Source organism: Sceloporus undulatus, chromosome 4, assembly GCF_019175285.1.
Source record: "Sceloporus undulatus isolate JIND9_A2432 ecotype Alabama chromosome 4, SceUnd_v1.1, whole genome shotgun sequence".
NCBI lineage: Eukaryota > Metazoa > Chordata > Lepidosauria > Squamata > Phrynosomatidae > Sceloporus > Sceloporus undulatus.
The window spans coordinates 30,221,169-30,247,304 of NC_056525.1; the positions used below are offsets into that span (position 1 = coordinate 30,221,169).

The window sequence follows — 26,136 nt, forward strand, 5'->3', positions numbered from 1 at the left end:
CAAACCACAGCGTCCACTGTACAATCAATAAAACACTAATATTGAATTTAGGAATTCCTATTAGTACTCTAAAATCAATTTATCAGTAATCAGTGGTTGAAGTCAAGAGTGGGCTATTGTCACCAACATTTATATAGAATCTGGTGGATAAGCCCATCGGAAGAGATCCATTTTGAGTGCTTTCATAAAGGCCTCTAGGGTGGTAATGCAATGGATCTCTTCCAATAGGACATTCCATAATTTTGGGATTGCTGCTGTAAACACCCTGGCTGCCTTGTAAAACCACTTTCCCCACTAATGACACTTCCACCTCAGTACTAGCAACATGCCAAGGTGGCCTTAAATAGATAAAGCAATATCTCTTTCTCAAATGATCCCTTTTGTCATCTGCCCTTGATTTGTCATCAAGTCAAACCTTGAGCAAGGCATTCATTACAGTGAAAGCAAAACCTTCCATTTGGTAACCAAAGCTTCACTTTATATCACTGAGGTACTAGGCTATGTGATTGCATAGGAAGTAGGCAGCAGGAGGCATTTGTAACCATTATCTGACCAATTGCACACAGTGAGTCTGGAAAACAAAGTTCGAAGCTCAGTTCCTCCCAAAATGAGGGTTTCTTGCCCCAGGGAGTCTTCTGATGCCTTTTGAGCTTTTCATTCAAAGATTGTATATGAGATAGTTGCCTTTTTTTTTACAACTCTTCCTGAATTCATTCTTAACCCACACTTACTTATTTTGTAAGGTCTCGTGACAAATGGGAGCTCCTGTTACCATCTGGACAAATACAGTAACTTCACCCCTCATATACAAAAGTATAATCCAAGAATGTCCCAGGCTCTAAAAGCCAGTTCACAGCTGGTTTGCATTGCAATGGAGACTCAGGTGTCTCTTTGTTAGCATTAACATCAGTTATACCTGGTGCAGTGCTGGCTTCCATGTCACTGGGGCAACAAATATGCTCCAGGTTTTAATCCACACTTGAAAGGAGATATTCAAGATGCTGAGCCCATTTCAGGGATAGAGGATTCACACTCATCAGTACAGAAATGGTTCTGCAGATATCATGGGCTGCCAAAAACACAAATAAATGCGTCCAAGAGCAAATCAAGCTGCAAATCTCCCTAGAAGTCAGGATGACTAAACTGAGAGTATCATACTTTGGACACATCATGAGAAGACAGGCCTCATTAGAAAAGATGTTAATGCTTGATAAGGTAGAAGGCTGTAGGAAAAGAAGAACTGCTCAATCAGGGAAGCCATAGTCCTAAATCTACAAGATCAGAGCAGGGCTGTTGATAACAGAAAGGTAGAGGGCTCTCATCCATAAGGTTGCCATAAGGCAAAGTCAACTTTAACAACAAACAAAGTGTTATCATGGTAGCAAAACCAGCTTGTGTATATTACCTTATGATCGTTAAAAATTAATTGCGAAGATTTAACAACTAATTTTCTGATTGCATTATTAGGCATTCCTTCCATTGAATAGAGGCACCAGCTGTTCTTTTGTTCTTTCAGCAGGCTGAGGGCACTGACACTTGAGAGCACCCATTATAACAGGGGTGGGCAAGTGATGGAGACAATTTTTCCATCTCCCAGGATTTTCTGGGGACTGCACCAGCCTTCCACGTGAAACTGGAAATGACCAGAAAGTCACTTCCAGTTTGAAAACTTATTTCTAGGTTGAAAAAGCACTTGGATTTATTTGTTTGTTAGAACAAAGTGTGAACCCAACACTTAGTTATAGAAGAGAGGTCAAACTAGCAGTTTCTAAGAGCAGCAATCCACATTTTTTATATTTTCAAATAACCGTGTGTGCATGAAAGGGACCCACTAAAACAATCCTGGAAGTTGCCTATACACCATAGACTGCACAATTTTCACCTCTGCATTATAGTGTGTGATGAAGTGGTCATACATAGCAAAAAGTATTCTGGTGTAATCAAGAAGCCTACTGTTTATGTCTATAGAATGGCCATTAGGAAGTGATTGTATGTGGACCACCCTTTAAGAATGATAGGATAAGAACATTTCATGCACTTGGTGACATGAACTGCAGACTGCAAATGCTTATGCCACATTAACCGTAGGTAGTTTTTAGGTGTCATAAGATGTTTTGTGGTTTTGGTGATATGGAACGACTGTTGGCAGAATTCACACCTATAAAGCTTGAAAAGCACTGCTGTATGAATCAAAATACAAATGAACCCTTGGGGAATTTAATCACACCAGACACTTATATCATGTTGGCCATCAACTTAGAACATAAAATAGAGGCATCTCATAGACATCATCAAGCTTTTGAATAATCAACTCGTAAAAGGTCAAATATGTAAATGCATAAACTGAGCTCCCTCCTCCTCCTACCTTCCTTCCTGTTAGTTCACATCAAAGTATACATAAAAAATGAGCTGCAAGTAACACATATTGGTATAGCAGGAAGAATATACATCAGTAATAGAAACCATAGAGATTTTCACTCAGGGACAGGATAGGGACAGGATCACTCCCCATCCTTATTCTGTCCTTAACCTGTCTGTGACTGCAATGGAATGAAAAGCTTTCAAATCATAGCTCAAATCTTGCCATTAACCTGTCACTGAAGCAGCATTGCATTAACGTGAACTTCTCTTAATGCAAAATGCCAGCAATCTAGTTTATCACACTAGCCTGTGGGAAAATGGGAGTTAAACAAGATTTAAAGTAAAGAAATCCGGAAATATCCAAAGTTTATCACACAATGTCACAGTTAATGTGAAATAATACAAAGTTAATCCAAACGCAAAGCAGAGAAAACCGGCAGCTTTTTACTTTTGGAACAACCCGACAGTAAAAAAAAAGCTGCCAGTTTTCTCTGCTTTGTGTTTGAATTAACTTTGTGTTATTTCACTTGGGCAGTCCCCTAGTGTGATAAACTTTAAATGTACTTTAAATCTCATTCAACTCCCATTTTCCTGCTGTTTTCCCACAGGATCGCGCTAGTGTGATAAACTCTAATGTCACTTTAATGACAGGTTAATGGTGGGATAATGACAGGATTTCCATGACCATCTGAAAGCTTATCATGTGGTTGCCATCATTTGCGCTTCCTGGACGGGGTAAGTGAGAATCCCATCTGAAAGTCTTTCCTGTGATCGGGAAGGGATGACAACATGATGGGAATATGACGAGATGTCCCTTGTCTGATAATCTCCCATGAAATGTTATGAATGTTCTTCTTTAAAGGACTATTGAGTTTTGTTCCTTTATCAGCCCTTCCCAAGCTGGCAGCCTCGAGATGTTGTTATTATTCATAAGTCATTTCCAATTTATGGCACAATTACATTGCACTTATCACAGGGTTTTCTTGGCAGAATTTGTTCAGTAGGGGTTTGCCTTTGTATTTCTCTGGTGCTGAGAGTGTGAAGACTGAGAGTGGGAATTTGAACCTTGGTCTCCAGATTCATAAGCCAACACTTAAATCATGCTGGCTTTTGCACTCTGCAGATGTACTAGACTATTATTCCTATTATCTCAGCACAGCTAATACGATGTTGGCAAGAAAAGGGGGAAGGTGTAGTCTAACAAGTCTAGGAAAGAGGCCATTATCTATGAGAAAATCTGCAGAGAAATAAATTTGATAGAAATATATGAATGAAGGTTCATGAATATCCATGAAGAGAATATTGAACTGCTCCCAGTTAAGTAGATGGAGAGTAAGCAGGCACATAAGAACATGTTCAGGAAGCCATAGGCCCATCTCATGAGAAAAAAGAAAGGCAGCATACCAAAAGAGCTGCTCTGCTATTACGTAGAATGTATGGCTGATTTTAAATATCCTAAATGGGCAGTAAATTGTCTTTTGTTATTCTGTTAATCCATTCTTTGAATTTTGAAAGGGATGAGTAATAATCCAAACAAATACATTTAAGGAGAAGTTTCACTTCTTGTCTCTTGTCAAGGCTAAGTCTTAATATAAATGGATTCTTATACAGGCTGGAGAAACTAGAGTTCTCCAGATGTTTTTGGATTACAATTCCCATACTTCTATTCTGTTGGTCATACTGGCTGAGATTGGTGGCAGTTGTTCTGGAGTCCCAAAACCAGACCATCGAAGTAACAAGTTGCAAAGCAACATCATTACTTGGAATGAGCTACGCTTTTTGGTAATAAAGGCAGAACAAAATCACATTTCAAAAGTAACAAAACATGTGGTAATTGAGGTCTCTGCAATCCTGTAACAATCAATGTTTTCTAGTTATTTTCAAATGTTACTTTTGAAGAGTTTTTAAAAACATTTAGATAGGATTTAACTATGCCATTTCTTTATCAATCATGAGGATCAAAGAAGTAACAAAAAATGCACTAACTGGCTTACTTTTTAAATACTCCAATGTGTAGTATAATGAGGAACAGGAATGAAATGAATTTTAAATTACTTTCCAAAACATATGAAAATCTACAGCACACACACACACACACACCTCTTCATGTTCAAGCCATTCAAGTAATTTATCACAAGATATATATAGAAAGAGTCCTAACTGTTATCATAATTTATGCTTTATTCATTTTTTTTTTTTACAAAAACATGTGGTAATGATGCCTTATGAGCCATTGGCTATGACTCCACTTGACTGACATAAAAATATCAAGCCATATTATTAAGAGGAATCTTTCCTAGAGACCAGAATTCTAGATTCTATGAATAATATAACAATCTATTTAAAGCACAGAAAGTGTGCTCTCTTCTGTATGAACCTGCATGAGTCAACAAAAAGTCCTCTTTGGGTGTGCCATCGATCACATTTCCAGTCCTGTATATATAAGCATCCTGATGTGTCTCTAAAAGTGGTCTCTTCATGAGTGACAACATACACTGTCAGGAGCCACTAGAATGATGTACCCTTTGGTACTGAGCACGGGCACGAATTTCACTTCTCTTCCACAAGTTTTCCCAGAATGTGTTCCCTGGAAGCAACCTGCTAGTGAAAGAAATTAGTTGGGATGTGTCAGGTAAGTATCCTGCCCCTGTTTCTCCACCCCAAATATTTCCTGCAGCTTGGGCACATATGCTTTGACTCCTGCATGGCCTAGTGTTGGTACTGCCAGCATTTATGCATCAAGCTTCCCAGCAAGCAGACTGGGACTTACCGTTTCTTAGAGAAGTGCTGGTCTATTTCTTCTAGTGATTGTCCTTTGGTTTCTGGTACAAAAAGGTAAATAAACAGAACAGCCACAACTCCAACTACTCCATAGAGAAGGAACAACCATGATAAACCAATGGCATCTGAAAGTAGTAGTAAAAACAAGATTACTTTATGACAAACTCTTTTGCTTGGATATGGTGAAGGTTCATTTATCAAATCTGAATAATGCTGTGTGGTATAACAAAAATAATAAAAAATATAAAAAGCTAATCTCTCTACACCATCAGCAGCAGCAGCAGCAGCAGCTGTTACATCACACTGCCCTACCCAATGACAAATGCTATAGAGACCATGATGTTGTGCAGGAAACAACCTTACATATTCCCTCAGTGCAGTGGTAGATTTTCTGTCAATGGGCCAATTCCAGTTTGGAGATCAGATTCAGCACTTTGGATAGCTCTTTTAAAGTTTGAACTAAAACATGGAACAGATTCACCATCCCACTGACATGGAAGCCACCAGCCATGGTGGCTCCTCAGGTGATAAACATGGAAACTTTTAAGCACCTGTCATATACCTACAAGAGCCAGAGTAGTGTAGTGGTTTGACTAGGATTTTGGGAGATTAGCCATAGAACCCCTCTGGATGACCCTGGGAAGGCATTAGCAAGCCTTCTCTGAATAAATCTTGTTAAGAAAGCCTGACTTATGGAAACTCTTCTTGGCTGACTTTCCAGGGCCATAGGATTTCCATATGCATAGGTTTCCAAAAGTCAGAATTTCCTTGGAGACACATAATAACAATAACAACATGTCTAGGCTCTCTGCTCACACAGCCAGCCAACCCAGACCCTGTTCTCAAGCCTGCTATGAAGCAGAGAATGCTGCAGGGAAAACATCAGTTGGAAGCAATGCTTATACAAACCGATGAGGTCCAAGAAGGTGAGACTGATCAGGAGATTGGCAGCCCAGCTGAAACTGCTGCAGAAGGCAAAGGCTCTTCCTCGTATGCTGGCAGGATAGATCTCACTGAGGATGAGCCATGTCACTGTGGCAAGAGAAAGGAAGGCAGAAGAACATAAGTAGGAAGGATGAAATAAAACATCTTGTCAAGAAAGCCCTAGCACTATTTTTTCCCATAGTACCAGGGAACTAACTGGTGGGGAAGGTGTTAATGAAAAAATGTATACACAGGAGAGAGTGATAGATACTTAGAAATTTGAAACTAACTAGAGTGAGGACAGTGTTTCACAAACTCATTGAAACAGAGCCATCTTGTCAATGGCTTCTGACTGGCAAACACAAGTTCTCCACTTGCCATGGTGAGGATGTATGGCTTGTTTTGGAGAATCTCGCATAGAGGGGCGGCAAGATTGAAGATTGCCAAAACTTTGAAAGCTATCCCTGGACTTTCATTTCAGATATCTTAATAGACTATGACCAGCTGCACTTGCAGAAAAATTGACTAGCCATTTTCACGCGATGAAAGCAGAAATAAAAGGAAGACAACTTTGCTCTAACTTGTTACTCACATTTAATGCATTTTCAAGAACTGGATGGCTGAGATGGACTGCCAAATGAACTACAGTTTTGGTGCAGCAGTTATTATATAGAGTAACTAATAATTGGCATATGGGTAGATGGACAGATAATCTTGACTTCCAGGGATAGCCAAAGCTTGATTTGTTCAAGGAACCATTTGTTTTTGTTTTGGGATTTGTTTGGGGTTTTTGTTTTTTGTTTTTTGGGCTGTCCACAGTATCCTTAGCACTCTTCTCCAGGACCAAATCTCAAATGAGTTTATTTTCTTCTTATCTGCTTTTTTCACTGTCCAATGGTTTGGACAATTCAGACTTTAGTGCTGAGCTGTATATCTTTGTTCTTTAGGATCTTGTCTAATTTTTTTCAGAGCTTCCCTCCCCATTCCTAGCCTTCTTCTGATTTTTTGGTTGCAGTCACCATTCTGCTTAACAGTTGATCCAAGGTATGGAAAATCTTTTAACTATTTTGATTTCTTCATTGTCTAGGTTGTCCCAGGCTTGTAGATCAAGCCTGAAATCTCTCTGGAAGCCAAGATGACCAAACTGAGGATGTCGTATCTTGGCCACATTATGAGAAGGCATGACTAATTAGAAAATATAATAATGTTATGAAAGGTGGAGGGTAGTAGATAGAGAGGAAGACTGCATGTCAGATGGAAAGTTTTAATCAGGAAGGTCACAGTCCTGGCTCTACCTGACCTAATCAGAGCAGTGGAGGACAGGAGGTCTTTAAGGTATCTAATCCACATGGCTGCCATGAGTCAGGACTCAGGGTCATCTTGAGGACAATTAACAACAAGACAGATGGATAGATAGATGCACAGGCAAACATAGTATTTATGGGTGATTTAATTGGATATATGACTAAATTTGACATATTGCCATAATTATATTGTTAATTGGGGTGGGGGTTGGGTGATAGGAATCTGTTCCAAGCATGAACTTCACTCTTTCCCATTCTCTCTTTCTCTCTCCATATATACATATACACTTGTCCCTCCATATTCACTAGGGTTAGGGGCACAAGACCCCTGTGAATATGGAAAAATCGCAAATAACAAAAACAATATGCTTTTACCTGAGAGAACACCTCTCTAGGAATCTCTAGGTCCTCCAGTGCAACTCTGTGGTCAACGTCCGACAGACGCTGACCACAGAACTGCATTGGAGGAGTTACAAATGCCTAGTAGAGTATTCTCTCTAGGAATCTCTAGGTCTTTCAGTGCAACTTGTAGTTAAAGTTGACCATAGAGGACCTAGAGATTCCTAGAGAGAACATATTAATCAAATCCATGAATAATCAAATCTGCAAATATTAAAGCCACAAATATGGAGGGATGGGTGCATATATATTTTGAACAGTCTTATCAAATATATGTGAAAGCCTTGTTATGTTACAGAAACCAGCAATCACTAAAAGTTGCATAAAGCAAGGGGTGTACAACTGTGGTTGGTCTGGGTACCCATTTGTTGCCACTGTGACCCACCAGGAGCCACACAGACTCCAAAAATGTCCCCAACATGGCCAGAACTCCAGTTCTGAAGTCTTTTCACAGTATACAATTGTAGCATTATGATTAACTTGCCATGGCAACATCCAGTGGAATCCTGGGAGTCTGAATTTAGAGAATTTACAGTCCTCAGCCAGAGAGCTCTAGTGCCTCAACAACCTACAAACCCTAGGATCCCCCAAGATGTTATCACAGCAGTTAAAATGGAATCACAGTGCTATAACTGTATAGTGTGAAAGGGCCTCTGGTTTTTAAAATAGATTGTTTTTTAAAAAAATGTAAACACAGTGTCAGAGGGCCCCACACACTACTGAAAAGATGAATTGCCTCTTCAGGGGACCTTTTACACTACACAAATGTAACATTTAACTGCCATGGCTGGATCCTATGGGATCCTATAGTTTATAGTTTGTTGAAACACTAGAGGAGTTTTCGAGCACAAAATTCTAAATGCTCCTTCCTGAATAGGAAATACCAGGATTCCATAAGCCCTGGTGGCGCAACAGTTAAATGCCTGTACTGCAGCCACTCACTCACAAACCATAAGATTGCAAATTCAATATCAGCCAGTTCAATTCTAGCCAGGGCTCAAGCTCGACCTAGCCTGGCATCCTTCCGAGGTCACTAAAATGAATACCCAGCTTGTTGCGGGCAATGAGCTTACAGTTGTAAACTGCTTAGAGACTGCTTAGGAAATATGAATGCGGTATATAAATGAAGCTGCTACTGCTATTGCTAGTGGTAATGCTATAATCGTGTATTGTGAAAGGGCCCCAGGAGGGTTCTAGAAGAGGTGATTTACCTTTGTGTGTGTGAGAGAGAAAAAGGGCAGTCTGCAAAGGCAAGAGGGATCAAGAACCATAAACATCTTTGGGGTCACATACTGTCCCAGGGCCTCCATACCCTACAGTATTTTATAGATGAAAACTGGGACATGTGTGGCCAAGCAACTTCAGAGATGGTAAAGATGGCAAGTTTATCAATGCGAAGGAAAACACAAGCTAGGAGAAGTTGCAGTGGTCTGCTTTTGCCTGTGCTTACTGGGAAAAACTGGGTCAGCATGAAGCTAGTCAAAACAGCCACAGCCAAATTAACACAGTTGGAGGGTCTGGGCTTCATTTTGGGCAGCCCAAACCTTTGCAGGAGAAAGCTTTAGTTGCCATCCTGCAAACAATTAGTTAATTTGTATCTTACTAACAGTGCCATCCTATGTGTGTTTACCTGTATGTAAATTCCACAGAGTTCAGAGAAACTTATTCCCAGGTAGATAGGCAAAGGGTTGCATTTGAAGAATGGTTGTTTCCCTCCCCTCAAGATTAGAATAGTCTCCTGCTTTGGCTTGAAGTTCTCGCCCTTCCACTATACTGTCTTTTGATGATGACAACAGGGGATACCATGGAAACTAGAGAGGTCTTTTAGGACATTAGTCTTTTTTATTATTATATTATATTTATTTATATCTCACTCTTCTCCAAAAATTCAGACTCAGGGGATCTTCATCAAAAGCAAGGATGGATAATAAGCAGCTCTCCAAATGTTGTTGAATAGCAATTCCCATCAATATACACAATGGAAAGAGATTGCTGCAGTCCAACATCTGGAAAAAAACCTTTTCAGTATGAAGGATTCATGCATTCAGCTTTCATCACACACATTCTATTATGGCCCATACAGCTACCTGATAAAACTAGAACCATATCCACATACTTCCAGGTCCATTCATATGAGTGGCATGTAAAGTGTGAAAGCATAAGGGGGAGACTTACTTGGTCCAAATCCAATTGAGAATGCACTCACAAAAGCCATCAGGCTTAGCAATGTAATCCAATTTAGAAGCATATATTTCTTCGAAGGAGCCTCACTGACAGATGAGCTGGGACCTTGTTCTTTTCCTTCAAATGAGCGATTGAGAAAGGGGACCTGCTCAGTGTGTGAAGGAATGGTTGCTATTCTCTCTCCGTTTTCACTACTGGCAAGTGTTTTGGCAACAGCTGCTGATCCTGTGAGGGCAAAAGTTGATTTCACTGGAATTTCACTAGGACCTGATGCCAGTGGGAAATATGATGAAGGTGGCTCAGAGGAAACAGACTTTATGGGAAGGCGACCTGAGCTGAAGGAAGAGTTGCTTGACTCAATAAGTGTTTCACAGTCTTTTGTCATCTCTAGTGGAATAGAACAACTGGTCAATCCAATAATAGCTACTGACAAGGCCATCACTATACACCCAGCCATCAACAACACCCTCCTGCCAGCCCTATCTGCAAGAACCATTGCAAAAAGAGTTGCAAGCACCTTCATCACTCCAAGACCAACAGAAGCTAGGATGGCAGAAGAGTCACTCTGAAATCCCACAGAGCGGAATATGGTGGAAGCATAGCAAAGGATGTTGGGCTGCCCTGTAAATTGCAGAAAGAGTACCAATCCTAGCCCCACCAAAGTCCGGCTCCTCATGTTGTCCTTGGATTTAAATAGGTCTGTGAAGGAATAATGCTTTTCTTTATGGCATGATGGCAAGAAAGCTTCACCATCTTCATTCTTCTGAAATTGGATGAGACTTTTGCGACTCCCACTGTAGTGTACATTAATGTTCACACAGTTTTTTGGAAGGAACAGAATGCTGAGAAATTGAATGACTGCTGGACCAACAGCGAGGCCAAACATGTAACGCCAACCTTCCTTGCTTTCTGAAAAGAAGTAATTCAGTGCATATGAAAGTAAAAATCCCATGGTGATGCCAGTTTCATAGAGGGAAACCAGCATACCCCGTTGATGGGGAGCCACCATTTCAGAGACATAAATGCAGCATGCCATAGATGACATGGAGATTGCAAAGCCTATGGTCATGCGCCCACAAATGAGCCAAAGAAGTGACCCAGCAAGTGTCAGGATGAGGGTGCCACATAGTAAAACTGCATTACTGACCAATATTGCTTTCCGTCTTCCCTGTTGGTCAATGAAGATGCCCCCAACCAAAGAAGCCAGGAGACCACCAGTGAGTAAAGAACTCACAAGGACTTCCTGTTCAAAGCAGCCAAGATGGAAGTCTACTTGCAGCTGTAGCAAGGCCCCAGAGATAATTCCGAGCTCATATCCAAATATTAGTCCACCAAGGAGTGAGACAGTTGCAGACAACAGGAGGACTAGTAGTGCCTGTCCTGCAAAAGAAGAAGAAAAAATATAAGGTCTCATTAATTTGTACCAGAGATGTGAATCCTGTGGTCCAGCAGATGTTGGTGACTGTAAGTCCTAGCTGTCCTTGCTAGCACAGCCAATGATGAAAAATGCTGCGAAATGCAGTCCAACTAGACGTACGTGTGTGTGTGTGTGCACGCGCGCACTCTGAAGAATTCTCATACCTGAAATAAGAAAGAAAAATCAACATTTTTATAAAAACTGAACTTGGTATTGTACATGGAAACAAGCACAGAGATCTGAAAAAGTAAAGTCTGGAAATGTTACTCCAGGGGAACAAATCCAGGCAATTACACTTTTAGTCAACCCCTACCAAAATAGAATTATCTCTGTTCACAAGCACTATATGTATATGCCCTGTCCTTTTTGCAAACAAGATGCTCTCATCCTTAATAGCTCAACAGGCTGATTATTCAGTCATACTTGTTCCAAATGAATTTGCTACTTTGTTGATCCCTGGAAGGATAATTATTCTGGTTTCAAAATTCATATGTTGATAAAGCCAGAAGACATTTGAAAGGGAATACTGGTATGATTGTTTTACATGAAATAAATGCAGGGATTCATAGGGTAATTCAGCCCAGCAAAATCAGTTCTGACTAATTCAAATCCCATTATTTCCAATGGGACTCATTCATGACCAGCTTTAGGTGGATACAGGTTGTAGCATGCGACTAACCAAGGACGATTAAGAAATGGGCATTTTCCATATAGACTGGTCATATATAGACTGCTCTAGAGCGACCGAACGTCTTTGGAGAAAGTCGAAAGAGTGGGCTGATTTTATCCATTTCAAATTTGTTCTTTCTTCCTTCTCACACACCCTCTCTATGGCAAAACAGAATTATTACAAATCATTGATCTCCGCCAATGAGAGGCGCCCGCAGTGTTTGTTCTCCACCTTCAACACTTTGCTTAAACCTCCTTCTCCTCCTATCTCTTCATCATTCTCTCCTAATGACTTTGCTAATTATTTCATCTCTAAGATTTCCACTATTCGCTCTGAGATAGTCCCCCCCGATTCTTTTTCTGCTCTTAATCTTCTATCGCCCTCGCCTAACAAATTTTCTGTGTTTCCTCCTGCCTCTTTGGATGAACTCTCTACACTTCTGAACTCTTCCAAACCTGCAACCTGTTCTCTTGATCCAATTCCTACTCGTCTTCTAATCTCTATAGCTCCCTCCTTTCTGCCCTCGCTTCTCCATATCTAAAATCTCTCTCTCTTTCTCTACAGGCTCCTTCCCTTCAGACTTCAAACATGCTCTCATTTCCCCAATTCTGAAAAAATCTTCTCTTGACCCCTCCTCTTTGTCTAGTTATTGTCCGATTTCTCTTCTTCCCTTTCTTTCTAACGTTTTGGAACAGGTTGTTTATTCATGCTGTCTTGAGTTTCTTGAAGCCAACTCCATCCTCGATCCCTTTCAGTCTGGTTTCCGCCCAAGGCATTCTACAGAGACAGCTCTCACTAAGATCTCGAATGACCTTTTACAGACCAAGGCTAATGGCCTTTACTCTGTACTCATCCTTCTTGATTTGTCTGCTGCCTTTGACACTGTTGATCACTGTCTTCTAGTTGATATACTTTCTGACCTTGGGTTCTCAGACTCTGTTCTCGACTGGTTTAGATCTTACTTGTCTGGCAGATCTTTTGCAGTAGTTGCAGGGGGCCAGATTTCTTCTCCTGTTCCCTTATCTGTTGGAGTTCCCCAAGGCTCTGTTCTGGGTCCCCTTCTGTTTTCTCTCAACACACTGTCCTTAGGAAAACTCATTAGCTCTCTTGGCTTTTCCTACCATCTGTATGCCGATGACACCCAGCTGTATCTTTCCGCCCCTGATCTTTCTCCAAGGCTTGAACAGCAAATTTCATCTTGCCTCACAGCTGTCTCACAGTGGATACGCCATCAGCGTTTGAAGCTCAACATGTCCAAGACAGAGCTTCTTGTCTTTCCTCCTAAGCCCACCCTTCAACTCTCCTTTTCTGTCTCTGTGGACAACATTTCTATTCAACCAGTCCAGCAAGCCCGCAGTCTTGGTTTTATCTTTGACTCTTCTCTGTCGTGTATCCCTCAGATCCAGACCACAGCCAAGGCTTGTAGATTCTTTTCGTACAATATTGCCAAAATCCGACCATATCTCTCTGCCTCTACTGCCAAGATCCTGGTCCATGCCCTAGTGATCTCACGACTTGATTACTGTAACGTCCTCCTGGCTGAGCTTCCTCTTTCTCACCTCCATCCTTTAATCTCTGTTCAGCGTTCAGCTGCATGCATTATCACTTCCACCCACCGCTCTGACCACATCTCTCCTGTGTTGGCATCCCTTCACTGGCTCCCCCTCCCTTTCCGCATTCAGTATAAGCTCCTGCTGTTGACATTTAAAGCCCTCCATGGACTGGCCCCTCCTTACTTATCAGACCTTCTTTCTCCTCCCCTTCCCACCAGGGCCCTCCATTCTGGTAGTCAAGGTCTGCTGTCTCAGCCCAGGATTTCCCATCCCGGATTCGCCCCTTTTCACTTGCTGCCCCTCACTCCTGGAACCTTCTTCCTCCACAAGCAAGAGCCATCACTTCTTTAACCAGCTTCAAAACGGAGTTGAAAACCATCCTGTTCAGAGAAGCCTTCCCAGGCATTGCATAATTGTCGCTTATTATTTGATGTTCTTTTGGTGCCTGTTTATCAAACCATTTCCTGTATTGCTATGTACTGTATATGCATTATCCTACTTGAGAGTATGTATTTTCCCTGGAAAATGATTAACCATCCATTATGAAGCCAAGCCCTCCCTCCAGTCCATCTGCCTTGGTCCAGGCCTTGGAGGTAGAGAGGAACTGCTGGACCTCTTACCCTTTCCCTCCACCACTCCCTTCTCCTTCTGTGTCATGTCTTTTTAAGATTGTAAGCCTGAGGGCAGGGAACCGTCTAACTAAAAAGATTGCATGTACAGCACTGTGTAAATTTACAGCGCTTCATAAATAAAGGTTATATATATATATATATATATATAATAGTTAATTTATGAAGTTTAATCTTTCAACTTCAAAACACACTCCTAATAATTTAGAGAGCAGCATACCAATTAAAGCAGGCACTTGGAGCCTCTTAATTATTATTTTTTAAAATGGTACCTAACATAGACAGCATAGCACACAATGGCTAATAAATTTATATCATAAACCTATTCCTGTCTAATCAGAAGAAATTATATTTGGTAAGATCCCATACAGTAAGGGTGAAAATCATGTGGTCCTTCCTAAGTTGTTGGACCCCCAGCAATGCTCACTATTAGCTATGCAGGCCAGGAAACATGCAAGCCATAACTGCTATGTAGTACTAGCATAGCATAAACCTACAGTGATGAACATATACTGGATCCCACAGTTTTGCAACCAGTTCCACAGCAGATATCAAGGCCTTGAGCTCACTCATTGTACATGGCCCAATAGCTCCACACACACCAAGTCAAAAGTGAGTTGGGATTGCATGAACTATTGGCTGCACTACAGTCTACATCTCCACAAATTCAGAAACCACAACCAGCTGTGCAATGATTTTTACACTAGTGTAGTGCCTCAACAGGGTGGGCCTTACTCCCAGGTAGGGATGCATAGCACTGGATGTTTTCTTTTTTGCTCTCTGTAATGCACAGAGAAAATCCTTAAGCTTGAATAGGGAGCCATGCTGTATATCAGCAACTTGCTATGATGAGTTAGTGGCCTCAGGGATCCATTTTAGAAAGTCTTCCTCAGGTAAATATTTCTTTGTGCTCTGTTTCATCCATATGCCTCCCTGGAAGACATAAAATGCCCTAGTTCTCTGCTGCATTCCTGTCTCAATCTGAGTTCTTAGAATAACTGTAGATATGTTTGGTACATGAGAGGAAATCTTCTGTGTGACAATGACAAAGACCAGAACTGCCAGTCCAGTTCCCCTGTAGGGCATTCTAGCTAAGTGCTCCCTGACATTTCAATGGAGTTTATCAGACAAGGGGAATTGGAAGTATAATCCAATGGCAATCTGAATGCAATCATGGGGTTTAACGTTATTGTGTGATAACCCACTACACAGAAATTCAGGCAATGGAAAGTCAGTCCAAATGCAATCATGTGGCAGTCTATCACATTATTGCGTGATAGACTGCCACACGCAAATTTGGGCAATGGCATGCTATTTTCGGGCAATGGGGAGCCAATTCGAATGCAATGCGTATTCACGTAATTGCGCGAAACTAGCAACTTTAAGTGAATGCATTCTGGCCCCACTTTGTTTTCATTCAAATTTAAGAGAAATTCCTCCCGTTTGATAAACTCTTACGTGAATGCTCATTGCATTCGAACTGGCTCCCCATTGCCCAAAAATGGCATGCCATTGCCCAAATTTGCGTGTGGCAGACTATCACATAATAATGTGAAACCCCATGATTGCACTCGGACTGACTTCCCATTGCCCGAATTTGTGTGTGGTAGTCTATCACGCAATAACGTTAAACTCCATGATTGCATTCAGATTGCCATTGGATTATACTTCCAATTTCCCTTGTCTGATAAACTCCAATGTCAACAGCTTCCCAGCCAAGGATTGCTTTACATACTGTATATCTTTGTTGGTTTTGTGCCACTTCTTCCTACCTGCCAGGAATTTTGCATGTAAAGAAGTGACTGTTGCTTTGTTGTAATAGCTCAACTAAGTAGAACACCCACCTATGGGCACTTTGCTATGTTGACTATCTTGTATCATCTCACCATACTTCCATATATTTTCCCATTTTCACATCTAATCTTTTGCAAATGTTGTTGTATGTGTTCAAGTCATTTCCAACTTATGGCAACCCTAAGGCTATAAAAGTTGTTGGGTTGGTTTTTTTTTGTTTTTTTGTTTTGTTTTGTTTTGTTTTTTGCAAGATTTATTCAGAAGTAGTTTGCCAGGAAAGCCTATTTCAGTACTGGAATAATTGGAGACAATTCATATTTGTCTTGGATTGATTCCTGCCCACCATGAAACTCTGTTTTCAGGCACAGAACTGCTGGACAGAAATTGCTCCTGGGTGTGCAATAATAATAATTTTGGTTCCTAGGATAGCAAGAAAAGCTTGAACCAGTCAGCCAGCCCTTAGCAGGATGTGTTTTAGCAAGAGTGGGGAACTTTTGATTGTAACCTTTGGCCTAAACATCATAATCAATAAAAAGGAATTATTGTATAGTCCCAAAAAATCTTTGAAACAAGTAGTAAACTGGAAATGACTTCCTCTCACCTCCTGTTGTTAACAAAGGCCTATCCTGGGCTTAAAATTGCTGAGGGGGGTCTAAAAAACATGGTCAAATGCCCCCATGTACCATAGAGGGGAATGCAGCCCTCCAAGGTCTCCTAGGGAGCTAAAGCAGTCCCCTAGGCCTCCACAGTTCCTCACTTCTGATCTAAAGGGTCTAAGGATGTCCATAAATATTGTGGTGACAAGTTGACAGGGTGAAAGTACAATTAGGACATAGTGGCAAGACCTAAATAAATAATCTGTCATGGTGGAATACATGTATGGTGAGGAACCACAGCAAGATCTCAAGAAGCAAGAGCTCACAGCAAAATCTCAAGAAGAATTCTCACTGAAGGCTAACTATCACCTGATACAGACAGGCCAACATAAAGCTGCTTCGAGTCACTTTGGAGGTATGCTGTTTAAATGATACATGCATCCTAAGAGTCCAGAAGTCACACCAAATCCACACTCCAGTCCTAAGGACTGGAGTGCAGCTTTGGTGCAGCTCTCAGACTCTTAGGACTCATGCATCATTGAAACACCATACCTCCAAAGTGACCTGAAGCAGCTTTATTTTGGCCTGTATGTACTGTATAGGGCCAAACTTTTGCAAAACCATAGCTCAGATAGGAGGAGATGACAGGATGAAATATTCTGACCAAGAACAATTTGGACTCTTAATATTTTATTGCAGGCTATTCTTTTGCATCCACTGTATTTAAATCCTTAAGAAATTTCGCAATCATGTTCCAGAGATTTCAGTGAGACAAACATCTGATGCTAGAGTTGTACCTTGCAGTTACCATCTTAACTGAGAAAAACATCATGACAAAATTCTAACATCATCATACCCCCACCTTTTTTTGCCTGAAGAAGCCAGTGGAGCTTCAAAAGTTTCCATCATGTGTTTTGCGCATTTTGTTTGACACAATGAAGGGTTTTTGTTTTGTTTTGTGGATTTTGGACATTATTGTACTTTGCTGTTTGTCCAACACTGCTCCCCCTGGATATGTTTTCTTGCTCATAACAGTATGCAGAATGCTTTGTCATAATGTATCCACAGCAGCAGTATCTTAAACAAAGCTAAGGCCATTCTGTTTTGGTACATCCCATTATTTGTATCATTAAGTCACCAATGTGCAGCGGATGCAGAGAGCTGAACCATCCCTGATAGCTCTGTGACGGCTGAACCATCTCTAGTATAATGCACATCATCAGCACTATGTATCAAAAGCTAAGTGATCACCGGTGCTGTGTCTCAAAGTACATTAATGGTTAGTAGCTTTATGCAGTACCACTATCACCATGCCCAGTGAAAATACTAGCAGCTCTTAGGCGCGTTACAGACCGCCCAAAACGGGCGGTCTCGCTCCGCTGCCAGTTGCTGCGTCTGGGAACTGCAGCAGCCAAACCGCGTGGTTCCCGGGCACAGCAACAAAGAAGCGCCAAAATGGTGCTTCTTCCTGGGCCCCAGATGAGGCGCCTCAAAGCGCGAGGCACGCACTCGCAGCGCCACTTCCGGTGTCCGACGTCCGGACGCTGTACGTCCGCGACATCAAAATGGCGGCGCCCATCTGTATAGGGTGCTGCCATTTTGACGCACTCATTACACGTGAGGGGCAAGGCGCGTCAGGAAGCGCCGCCCCTCGCGCGTAATGACGGCACCTCAAGGGGCCCGTCTGTAATGCGCCCTAGTTTGTTCAGTTGGTACCTTTAAAGGCACCACAATGTTGGTGCATTACAATTATTAACAAGTGGATCTCACATGCCAGGGTCAATGATCAATGGATTACTGCCCTAATATCCTTAGCTTTTAGAGCAAGGATGGTAATTGTGCAGCCCTCCAGGTATTTCTGGACTGCATTTCCCAGCTATACAATTCCCATCCCTATTTTAAGGGTGCAGTCTCTAAAACAATGCTATTTTTCTTTCACAAAACTATCTGAGATGGATCCAGACTGGGCTGGACATAGATTCCATTGAAACCAATGGACTAAACAAAGATATTGCTTTCATTAGGAGCGGTGCAATTCACTCCCTCTGGCCCCAACCCTTCCAACTGGATCCTAGGTATTAGAAGGACATCCCATGGCGATTAGAAGGATTTAATTCTAAGTAAGCATGCTTGAGATTGCAAACTTGGAACTTTCAGTCTGAAATACTGATCTTATAATTATTTCAAAAGTAAAACTTCTAGAAATGGAGATGTAATATGGCAATGCTTTACTTTCTGGGGTGTTAAAATTTATGTGTCAGTTTTTACAGTCATTAGTGCATTTGGCATAGTGTGTTACCATACACTACTTTTTGTTGTTAAATAAATTAGCATTTACTACATTGCTTTCAGAATAACTTCTATCTTTTATTTCCCTTGTGACACATACGGAGAAGGCATGCTGTCTGTGCACCTGTCAGTACTGTTGGAAACTCTTCCTGTGCACAGGTAGCCAATTACAAATTATATTTATTCAGGATGGGTAAAAGAACTTTGCAGAAAACTGGAAAGGATCATTAGTTTCTACCTGCAAACTCTATTAGGTGCATATGGTGTTTCTGTGAATACTGCAGCTGATTCAGTTAGACTCGCCTGCAATTCCCACTACTGTTATGGCTACTAATGGTTTGTGAGCTTTGATTAAAATGCACTTTGTTACTAAACAGTGATTGTATTAAAAGGAAAGTGGGAAATAAGAAGCAGAGGAATAACTGGCAAAGCATGGCTTACTAGAGCAACAATGCCCATGAAATCCACAACAGTATTATGCCACCAAGCTGTTCCATAACCAAATACTCACAAGTGCAGCTGGCCACACATGTCAAGTGGTGAACACTTAGAGGAATCCTATATATGTCTAAGCAGAAATAAGTTCCACTGAGGTCAATGGGATTTATTTCCACAGAGGTGCATACAAAACTGCAGCCTAAAAAGGTAATTATTGGCATGCATTTATTCATTAAATTTATTTATTGTACCAGAAACATAAAGATCTCAGATACTGAAAACAATGAAACGCATAACAAAAGTTTATAAAATTGGGGTGGTGGACAGCAGCAGATAAAAACAAATTCATGAATACAAAAAATAAAGATAACCTGAAACAGGGATGGGCAGCTTGTGGCCCTCGAAACATTGCTGAATTGTAACTCCCATCAGTCAGTGCTAAGCATGGTGAATGATTATGAGATGTACAGTCCAGCTAACATCTGGAAAGCCATAGGTTCCCTACTCCTGCCTTAAAAATTCATGGTAGCTTAAATGTATTTTAAAAATAATAATAATAAATATTCTTTAGTTCTAAAACTAAGAGATCTAAACGCCTGTGGCTTTTTTAAAAAGTCTTTGCCCCATATCAAAAACTATAAACAAGCATGGCTGTCAGGTGAGCCTCCTTTGGAAGAGGATTGCGGAGTTCAGTTCTGTGACTCAGAAGGTTCAGAACTTGGAGAAGTACTTAGCTGTAACACCTAGATCTGCCCAGCCAGCATGACGACTAGCATGGTGGACTGGTTCAGGAAGCTTTAGTCCAAAAACCAAGGGAAGAAAACATTGTTGAGCTCCGAGAAGCCATGAAAAACTGCAGGAGAGCTTTAATGCTCTTGGCATTAGGGAAAGCTGGCTGAGGACAAAAGGATCCAAGAGATATGCAGGCCCTCAGCTATGTAGTTTCTGGCTCCTTAATGTAGCCAGCCCCAAACTGTTACCCTCCAGATGTGTTAGAGTACCACATCCATAATTCCCCAGCCAGCTACACCAGGTTAGGGGAGACTACCTTCATTCAACAAAGAATTACACTGCAGTCCTAACTCATCAACAGCTGAAACACAAAACATTTTCATGCAAGTTCAGGACTGATCAGCAACATTGCTGGTTTTGGTCCATTCTGCATGAATTTCCCAAAACTTGGCACAGAAATTGGAAACAAGTTTCAAGAAATAAAGGTACTGTACTATCACTCACTATATGTTGTTTCATTTATACCACACATAAAATTGTCAGCTGCAACCTAAGCAACATCAACTAAATTCACTGAGGTTGTTGTTAAGACAGGGGTTTCCCAAAGTGTGACAATGAAATGTAGAAATGAGATACTTTAATTATGTACCTTCCTGGTAACATGACAAACCTACTATTACCATAGGAATAAGGGACAACAGAGAGAGAACCCAAGAAAGTAGTTGTAGAGCTGGATTTGTGGAAGGCACAGTCTATTGAAAGAAATAATTATGGCTTTGAGCTAGAGCAATGTTTCTCAAAAAGTGACCTCTAGAAGAGTTGGATTACAAGTCTCACCATCCCCAGCACACATATCTAGGGTTACCAGATTGGGAGGGTGGCTTTACAGTATATATGGCGTATGTGTGGCTTGTTTGCTGAATTTCTTTAGATTTTACAGGTTTGTTCTAAAAATTATTAAGATGATTTATGTCCTGCCATATCTTAGTACAGTATTGCCACATTTTCAAAATAGCAATTAGAGAGTCAAAATTCACAACATGCAGGGTTGACAAACCAGAAGTAGCTATTAAGTAGTTTGTGTTCTACAAACCAAAGGAAAGTATTGATTTCACTTTGCTTAGCCATGTCTTTCCCTGTAAAACTAATTTCATAAATGAAATGATGCACACATTTCTGCCTTTATGAAGTCCCACCCACCCCCAAATACAGGACTTTTTGGATCTCCTTCAGTCTAAATAGGAAAAAATAAACCCTTTCTAACCCTTAAATAGGGGATATCCCTCATAATAAGGGACACTGGTCAGTCCTATAAAGGGCAAACTTTCTAGTCTTCAAATAAGGGAATTTCTAATAATAAGGGATACCTGCCTAGCCTAGCCTAACCTAAAACTTTAGGGGTAATAACAGGAATAACCACTCCCTACACACAGGGGTACACAGAGAACAATATAAATAAAATATTAATTCCATCAAGGCTTTCCAATATTGTTTACTTAATTTTAAGAACTATATTTTTGAAAGGCACACGTTTAGTAGAAGTCCTATTGAACTCATTGAGACTTAATTTTGACTATATGCATGTACATCTGTGCTGTATATTTAGACTAATGTATGTAAAGCAGTTGTGCTTTTTTAAAAATTAAAACTGTAGAATGCTGTCTTCAATATATCCATGCATCGCTCTTCCAGTATTTCTGTCAGAGGGCTGGACGACTTAAACACATCCGGGTGCCAATTTTCTGTCTCTGGGAGCTACATGAAAAAAGATTATCTAGGCAACATACATGAATTGCAGCCTTATGTCCACTTATGCCTGTTTACTCAGAAGTAAGCCACACACTCCTTACTGGGGTCCAAATAAATCCACACAGTACAGTGGGCTGTTGGTATCCTCTGAAATGTAGGTTGAGGACCTTGTATGGATACCAAAATCTGTGGATGCTTAAATCTCATTAAATTTCATTATATACAATAGTGTAGTAAAACGGTGTCCATTGTATAAAATGACAAAAACAAGATTTGCTTTTTGGAATTTAAAAAAAAACATATTTTCAGCATCCATGGATACAGAGGGCCAAAGGCATGACTGCAACCTTAAAGGAAAAAGTGCTTACATTAGAGATTTAGGGTAGTACAACTCAAAGTGGCATATCCTTGACTGGTGCCAGTCCCTGGTGAACTGCACAGAAAATCTATTTGTGCCAACAACAAGCACATTTATGCTACTGGTCCCTGGTACATGGGGGGCGGGGGGCGCGGGTCCCCATCAGGTACCTGAGAATCCATGATACAAAAAAGCCTTAGTAAGCTTGGATCTAGGGCAAGCCCAGTTCAGCTTCACAGGGGCATGCAACCCCAAAGTTGTTTCTGTATTCTACAATGCCACACTACCAACTACCCTTTTTTACCAAGAAAGGAAAGGAAAAAGAAAAGTAAATTGTGATTAATTCACTAACACCAGTTTTTCAAAACCAGAACCAGACTTCAAAACAGTTCCAGTTTTGTTTTTCTCCATTTTGGGGGGGGGGGGGGTGCATTTCTAGCAATCTGTGTGGCTCCCACGGGGTTCAAAGGACAGAAAAATGGAACTACTGTATTTTCTGGTGAATAAGACTACTTTTTAACCCAGGAAAATCTTTTCAAAAGTCGGGGGTCGTCTTATACGCCGTCTTATAGGGCAGGTGCCGAAACTTCTGAGCCGGACTGGAGAATCTGCGGTTGCCGCATATGGTGGGGGGAGCATATGGTGGGGGGAGCTCAAAAATGGCTGCAGCCACTTCCCCACCATATGTGACGATCGTATGAAAGCAGCTACCACTTTGATAGTCTTGGAGACAGGAAAGGCTGGGCAGGCAGGGAGAGCTGACCAATCCAAGCAGGTTTTGTATACAGGAAGTTTTCCTGCTAAGTACTTGCATGTCATTTGAATTAAAATTACCATATTGAAATCAAATCTGACGTTTTTTAAATTTTTATTTGGTGTGCGTTGGAAGAGGGGTAGTCTTACACTGTGAGTATATCCCAAACTCTATATTTTAACTGGAAAAGTTGGGGGTCATCTTATATGCCCAGTCGTCTTATACGCCGGAAAATACGGTACCAGTATTGAGCATCCTTGATCTAGCTACTTCTGTTCAGTCCTAGATGTGGAATACAGCATCTTCCAGTGGGTTCTGGAACTGAGTATTCACTCACCTTCCAAGCCCCCAGGGTTAGGGTTGCCTTAGGGTTGCCACAAGTCAGAAATGACTTGAAGGCACACAACAAGCAAACGAAATCAGTGTGAAAGGTCCTTAAGAGGAAGACAAATTATATTTAACAACACACCCTACACAGCAGAACTAGAACTACTATATATACTTGTATAAGTCTAAAGATTTTAGGGGGGAAATTGACCCAAAAAACCTGATTCAATTTATCCACAAGTCAATGTAAGTACTGTATTTTAACAGTTATAAAAAAGGAACCAGCCCCTGGTGAAAGGCAAGAGTGTAATCTATCCTAGAAGCACTGAGCCCCTCTTTATTCTCTCATCCATCCAGCCTTTAATATGAACACAAACAGTTATGCCTACTGGAATTTTGTAAATTCTTTGGCATTGTTTTCCTTTGCTTCATCTTTTGGATTCTTTGATACATGCCCATAATTTTTACCCTCAACTTATCCACAGGTCATATCAAAATCCATAATGCTCGCACCAAAACCTGCCCTCGACTTATACATGAGATTGACTTATAATCAAGTATATACGGTACTCCAAACTCTGTCCCACAGGACCAAAAACAGAGGAGCCACTGGACTGCTCCATTAGTCCTCTTGAGGGCTCAGTCCTTACAGGGAGCTCCAGTCCTGCCATTAGGTAATAGCAGTGGCACCCTCCCCTATCAGATTTCCCAGGTTCCTTGCCATTTCCCTGCTCCTGGAAGACAGAGCTGTGTGTGCCACATAGTATGTTCTGTTCCCTTTAACCTGTCTGCTGCCTTCAGGCCTGGCTCAGTTGCCCTCTCCCGTTGCCAGTGTTGACATAAGGCTCAAAGTATCAGTCCAGTCAACTTCTACGTGTGGAAGGAAGAAGGGCCATCTTGTCTTTTGCCTCCAGGTGTCACCTTAGGCAGCCCTGATGGTGCAGTGGTTAAGTGACGGTCCTCCAACCAAAAGGTTGTGAGATCGATCCCAGGCAGGGCTCCAAGGCTTAGAGAAGTCATCCCCAAATGGTGGCCTTTAAGACATTTTGGACTTCAGCTCCCAGAATCCTCAACTATGTTGGCCAATACTTTGGGATTGTGGGAATCGAAGTCCAAAAGCCCTTAAAGAGCACAGCTTGGGGACCACTGACTTAGTGCTCACTGATAAGCAGTATAGAAAGGTACAGTGCGCCCATGTCATACGCGCCCATACCATACACAGATTTCAGTTTATGCTGAAAGCCGTGCATGAGAAAAGTAGTGGTGCATGCACCCATGGCCACACCATGCCGTGTGCACAAGCCCCATTGTTTTCATTCACAGAATTTCCCTTATGCGGAGGGGTCCGGAATAGATCCCTCGCGTAAGGGAAGAGAGGGCTGTACATGTTTTTGCTATTTCCTGGAATTCAAAGAAGGACCACATTTTACCGAAAGGACTTCTGCATCTTTCTTTCTTAGTGCATTCTTGAAAAGCCAAGTCAGATACAATGGCAAGGAGAGAATAGCTGACAAAACACAGTGATTCCTCCTCATTTGCAGGTTTGACTTTTGTGGATTTGATTATTCACAGATTGTATTGGTATGTTCTCTCTAGGAATATCTAGGTCCTCCAGTGCAACTCTGTGGTCAACATTAACCAAATGTTGCACTGGAGGACCTAGAGAGTCCTAGAGAGGTGTTCTCTCAGGTGAAAACATTGTGTTTTTGTTATTTGTGGGGTTTGTTTTTACTTTCACAGGGGTCCTGTGCCCCTAACGCCAGTGAACGTGGAGGGCCAACTGTGTAGGTGTGCATGCCTTCAAGTCATCTGCCAGCTTACGGTGACCCCATGAATTTTGTAGGGTTTGGAAGGTGCGGCTCACTCAAAAAGACCATGAATGCTAGGAAAGGCGGAAGGAAGTAGAAAGAAAGGAGAACTACAGGCCAGACGGATGGACTCATTCAAGTAGGTCATAGGCAGGATCCTACAGGATTTGAGAAGAGGGGCGGAGAGGGGGGCTTGGAGATATATTAATTGTATTTTAAAGTGGGGGGTGGGATTGTGGGATATGGAATGTATTTTTATTGGAATGTATATTTTAATGTTGTAAGCCTCCCCGGTTGCATTGTGCAGAGGGGCAGGATAATAATGATAATTATCCAGAATCACAGTAAGTTGAGGCCAACTGGAGGGCAGCTAGCAACCAAGTCCAAGGTGGTTTTCCTTCCTCTGAAATACAGCCCACAGTACCTGGGATGTGTTGGCGGTCGCCCCTACAAGTACTAACCAGGGCTGACTCTGCTTAGCTTCCAAGGTGGGAACCATGTGCCTTTATTTAGGCCCTGGCTGAGAGGATACAGCTGTTTACAGTATGACCATTGGGAAGAGCAAGGAAGGGGGGGAATGGGAAAGCAGAAAGAGAGCCAAACTTGGAGAGGAAACACAGAGGAGAGAGAGGTTTTATTTTACAAACATCCTCCTGCGAGAAGGGAAGAAAAGTTAACGGGACTTCATGGAGACGGAGGGGAAAGATGCCAGCAGGATCAAAGTCCCCCCAAAGTAACTTTTCTAAGTCCTGAGGCTTCTCCCTTCCTCCGTCCTTGAAGCCAGCCAACAAACGGAGCCCAAAATAAAGAGGTCTTTTCTACAACTCCCCCAGCCTTTCTTTTCTAGAGGGGGGGGGGTTCTCTACTTACCCATGGCGAGGCTGGCAGAGAGGAGGAGGGCAGAGCTGAGTGCAAAGTTCCCAATCCAGAGCCACACCAGGGGGCTGACTAGGATCCCCTCCGGGAAGCCCAGCAGCAACCGCTCAGTTCTCCATCGTTGAAAGGAAAGGAGAGGAGGCGCCTCCCGCATTCCAGCCTCTGGAGCTCCACTCCGATCCCTGCCCTGGGA

The 26,136-nt window shown here is 41.7% G+C and overlaps 2 protein-coding genes across 5 annotated transcripts in view; both read right to left on the bottom strand.

Annotated features, from left to right (window-relative positions):
- Positions 1–26,136, bottom strand: part of NCOA3 (nuclear receptor coactivator 3) — a 1,019,275-nt gene that overhangs the window by 759,847 nt on the left and 233,292 nt on the right. The gene's annotated exons all lie outside the window — the stretch shown is intronic.
- On the bottom strand, positions 1–26,136 carry SLC2A10 (solute carrier family 2 member 10). Of its 3 annotated transcripts, none has more exons than XM_042465925.1 (5): positions 25,938–26,136; positions 9,945–11,333; positions 6,052–6,174; positions 5,132–5,267; positions 1–1,069 (listed from the first exon to the last, which is right to left on the bottom strand). In XM_042465925.1, exons 1-5 carry the CDS (start codon positions 26,095–26,097, stop codon positions 1,063–1,065), a joined length of 1,815 nt encoding a protein of 604 aa, XP_042321859.1. In that variant the 5' UTR covers positions 26,098–26,136; the 3' UTR covers positions 1–1,062. The 3 variants fall into 3 exon arrangements, with proteins under 3 accessions (XP_042321859.1, XP_042321857.1, XP_042321858.1); XM_042465923.1 differs by lacking the exon at positions 1–1,069 and adding an exon at positions 4,523–4,962; XM_042465924.1 differs by lacking the exon at positions 1–1,069 and adding an exon at positions 4,523–4,959 and having other exon boundaries at positions 25,938–26,132.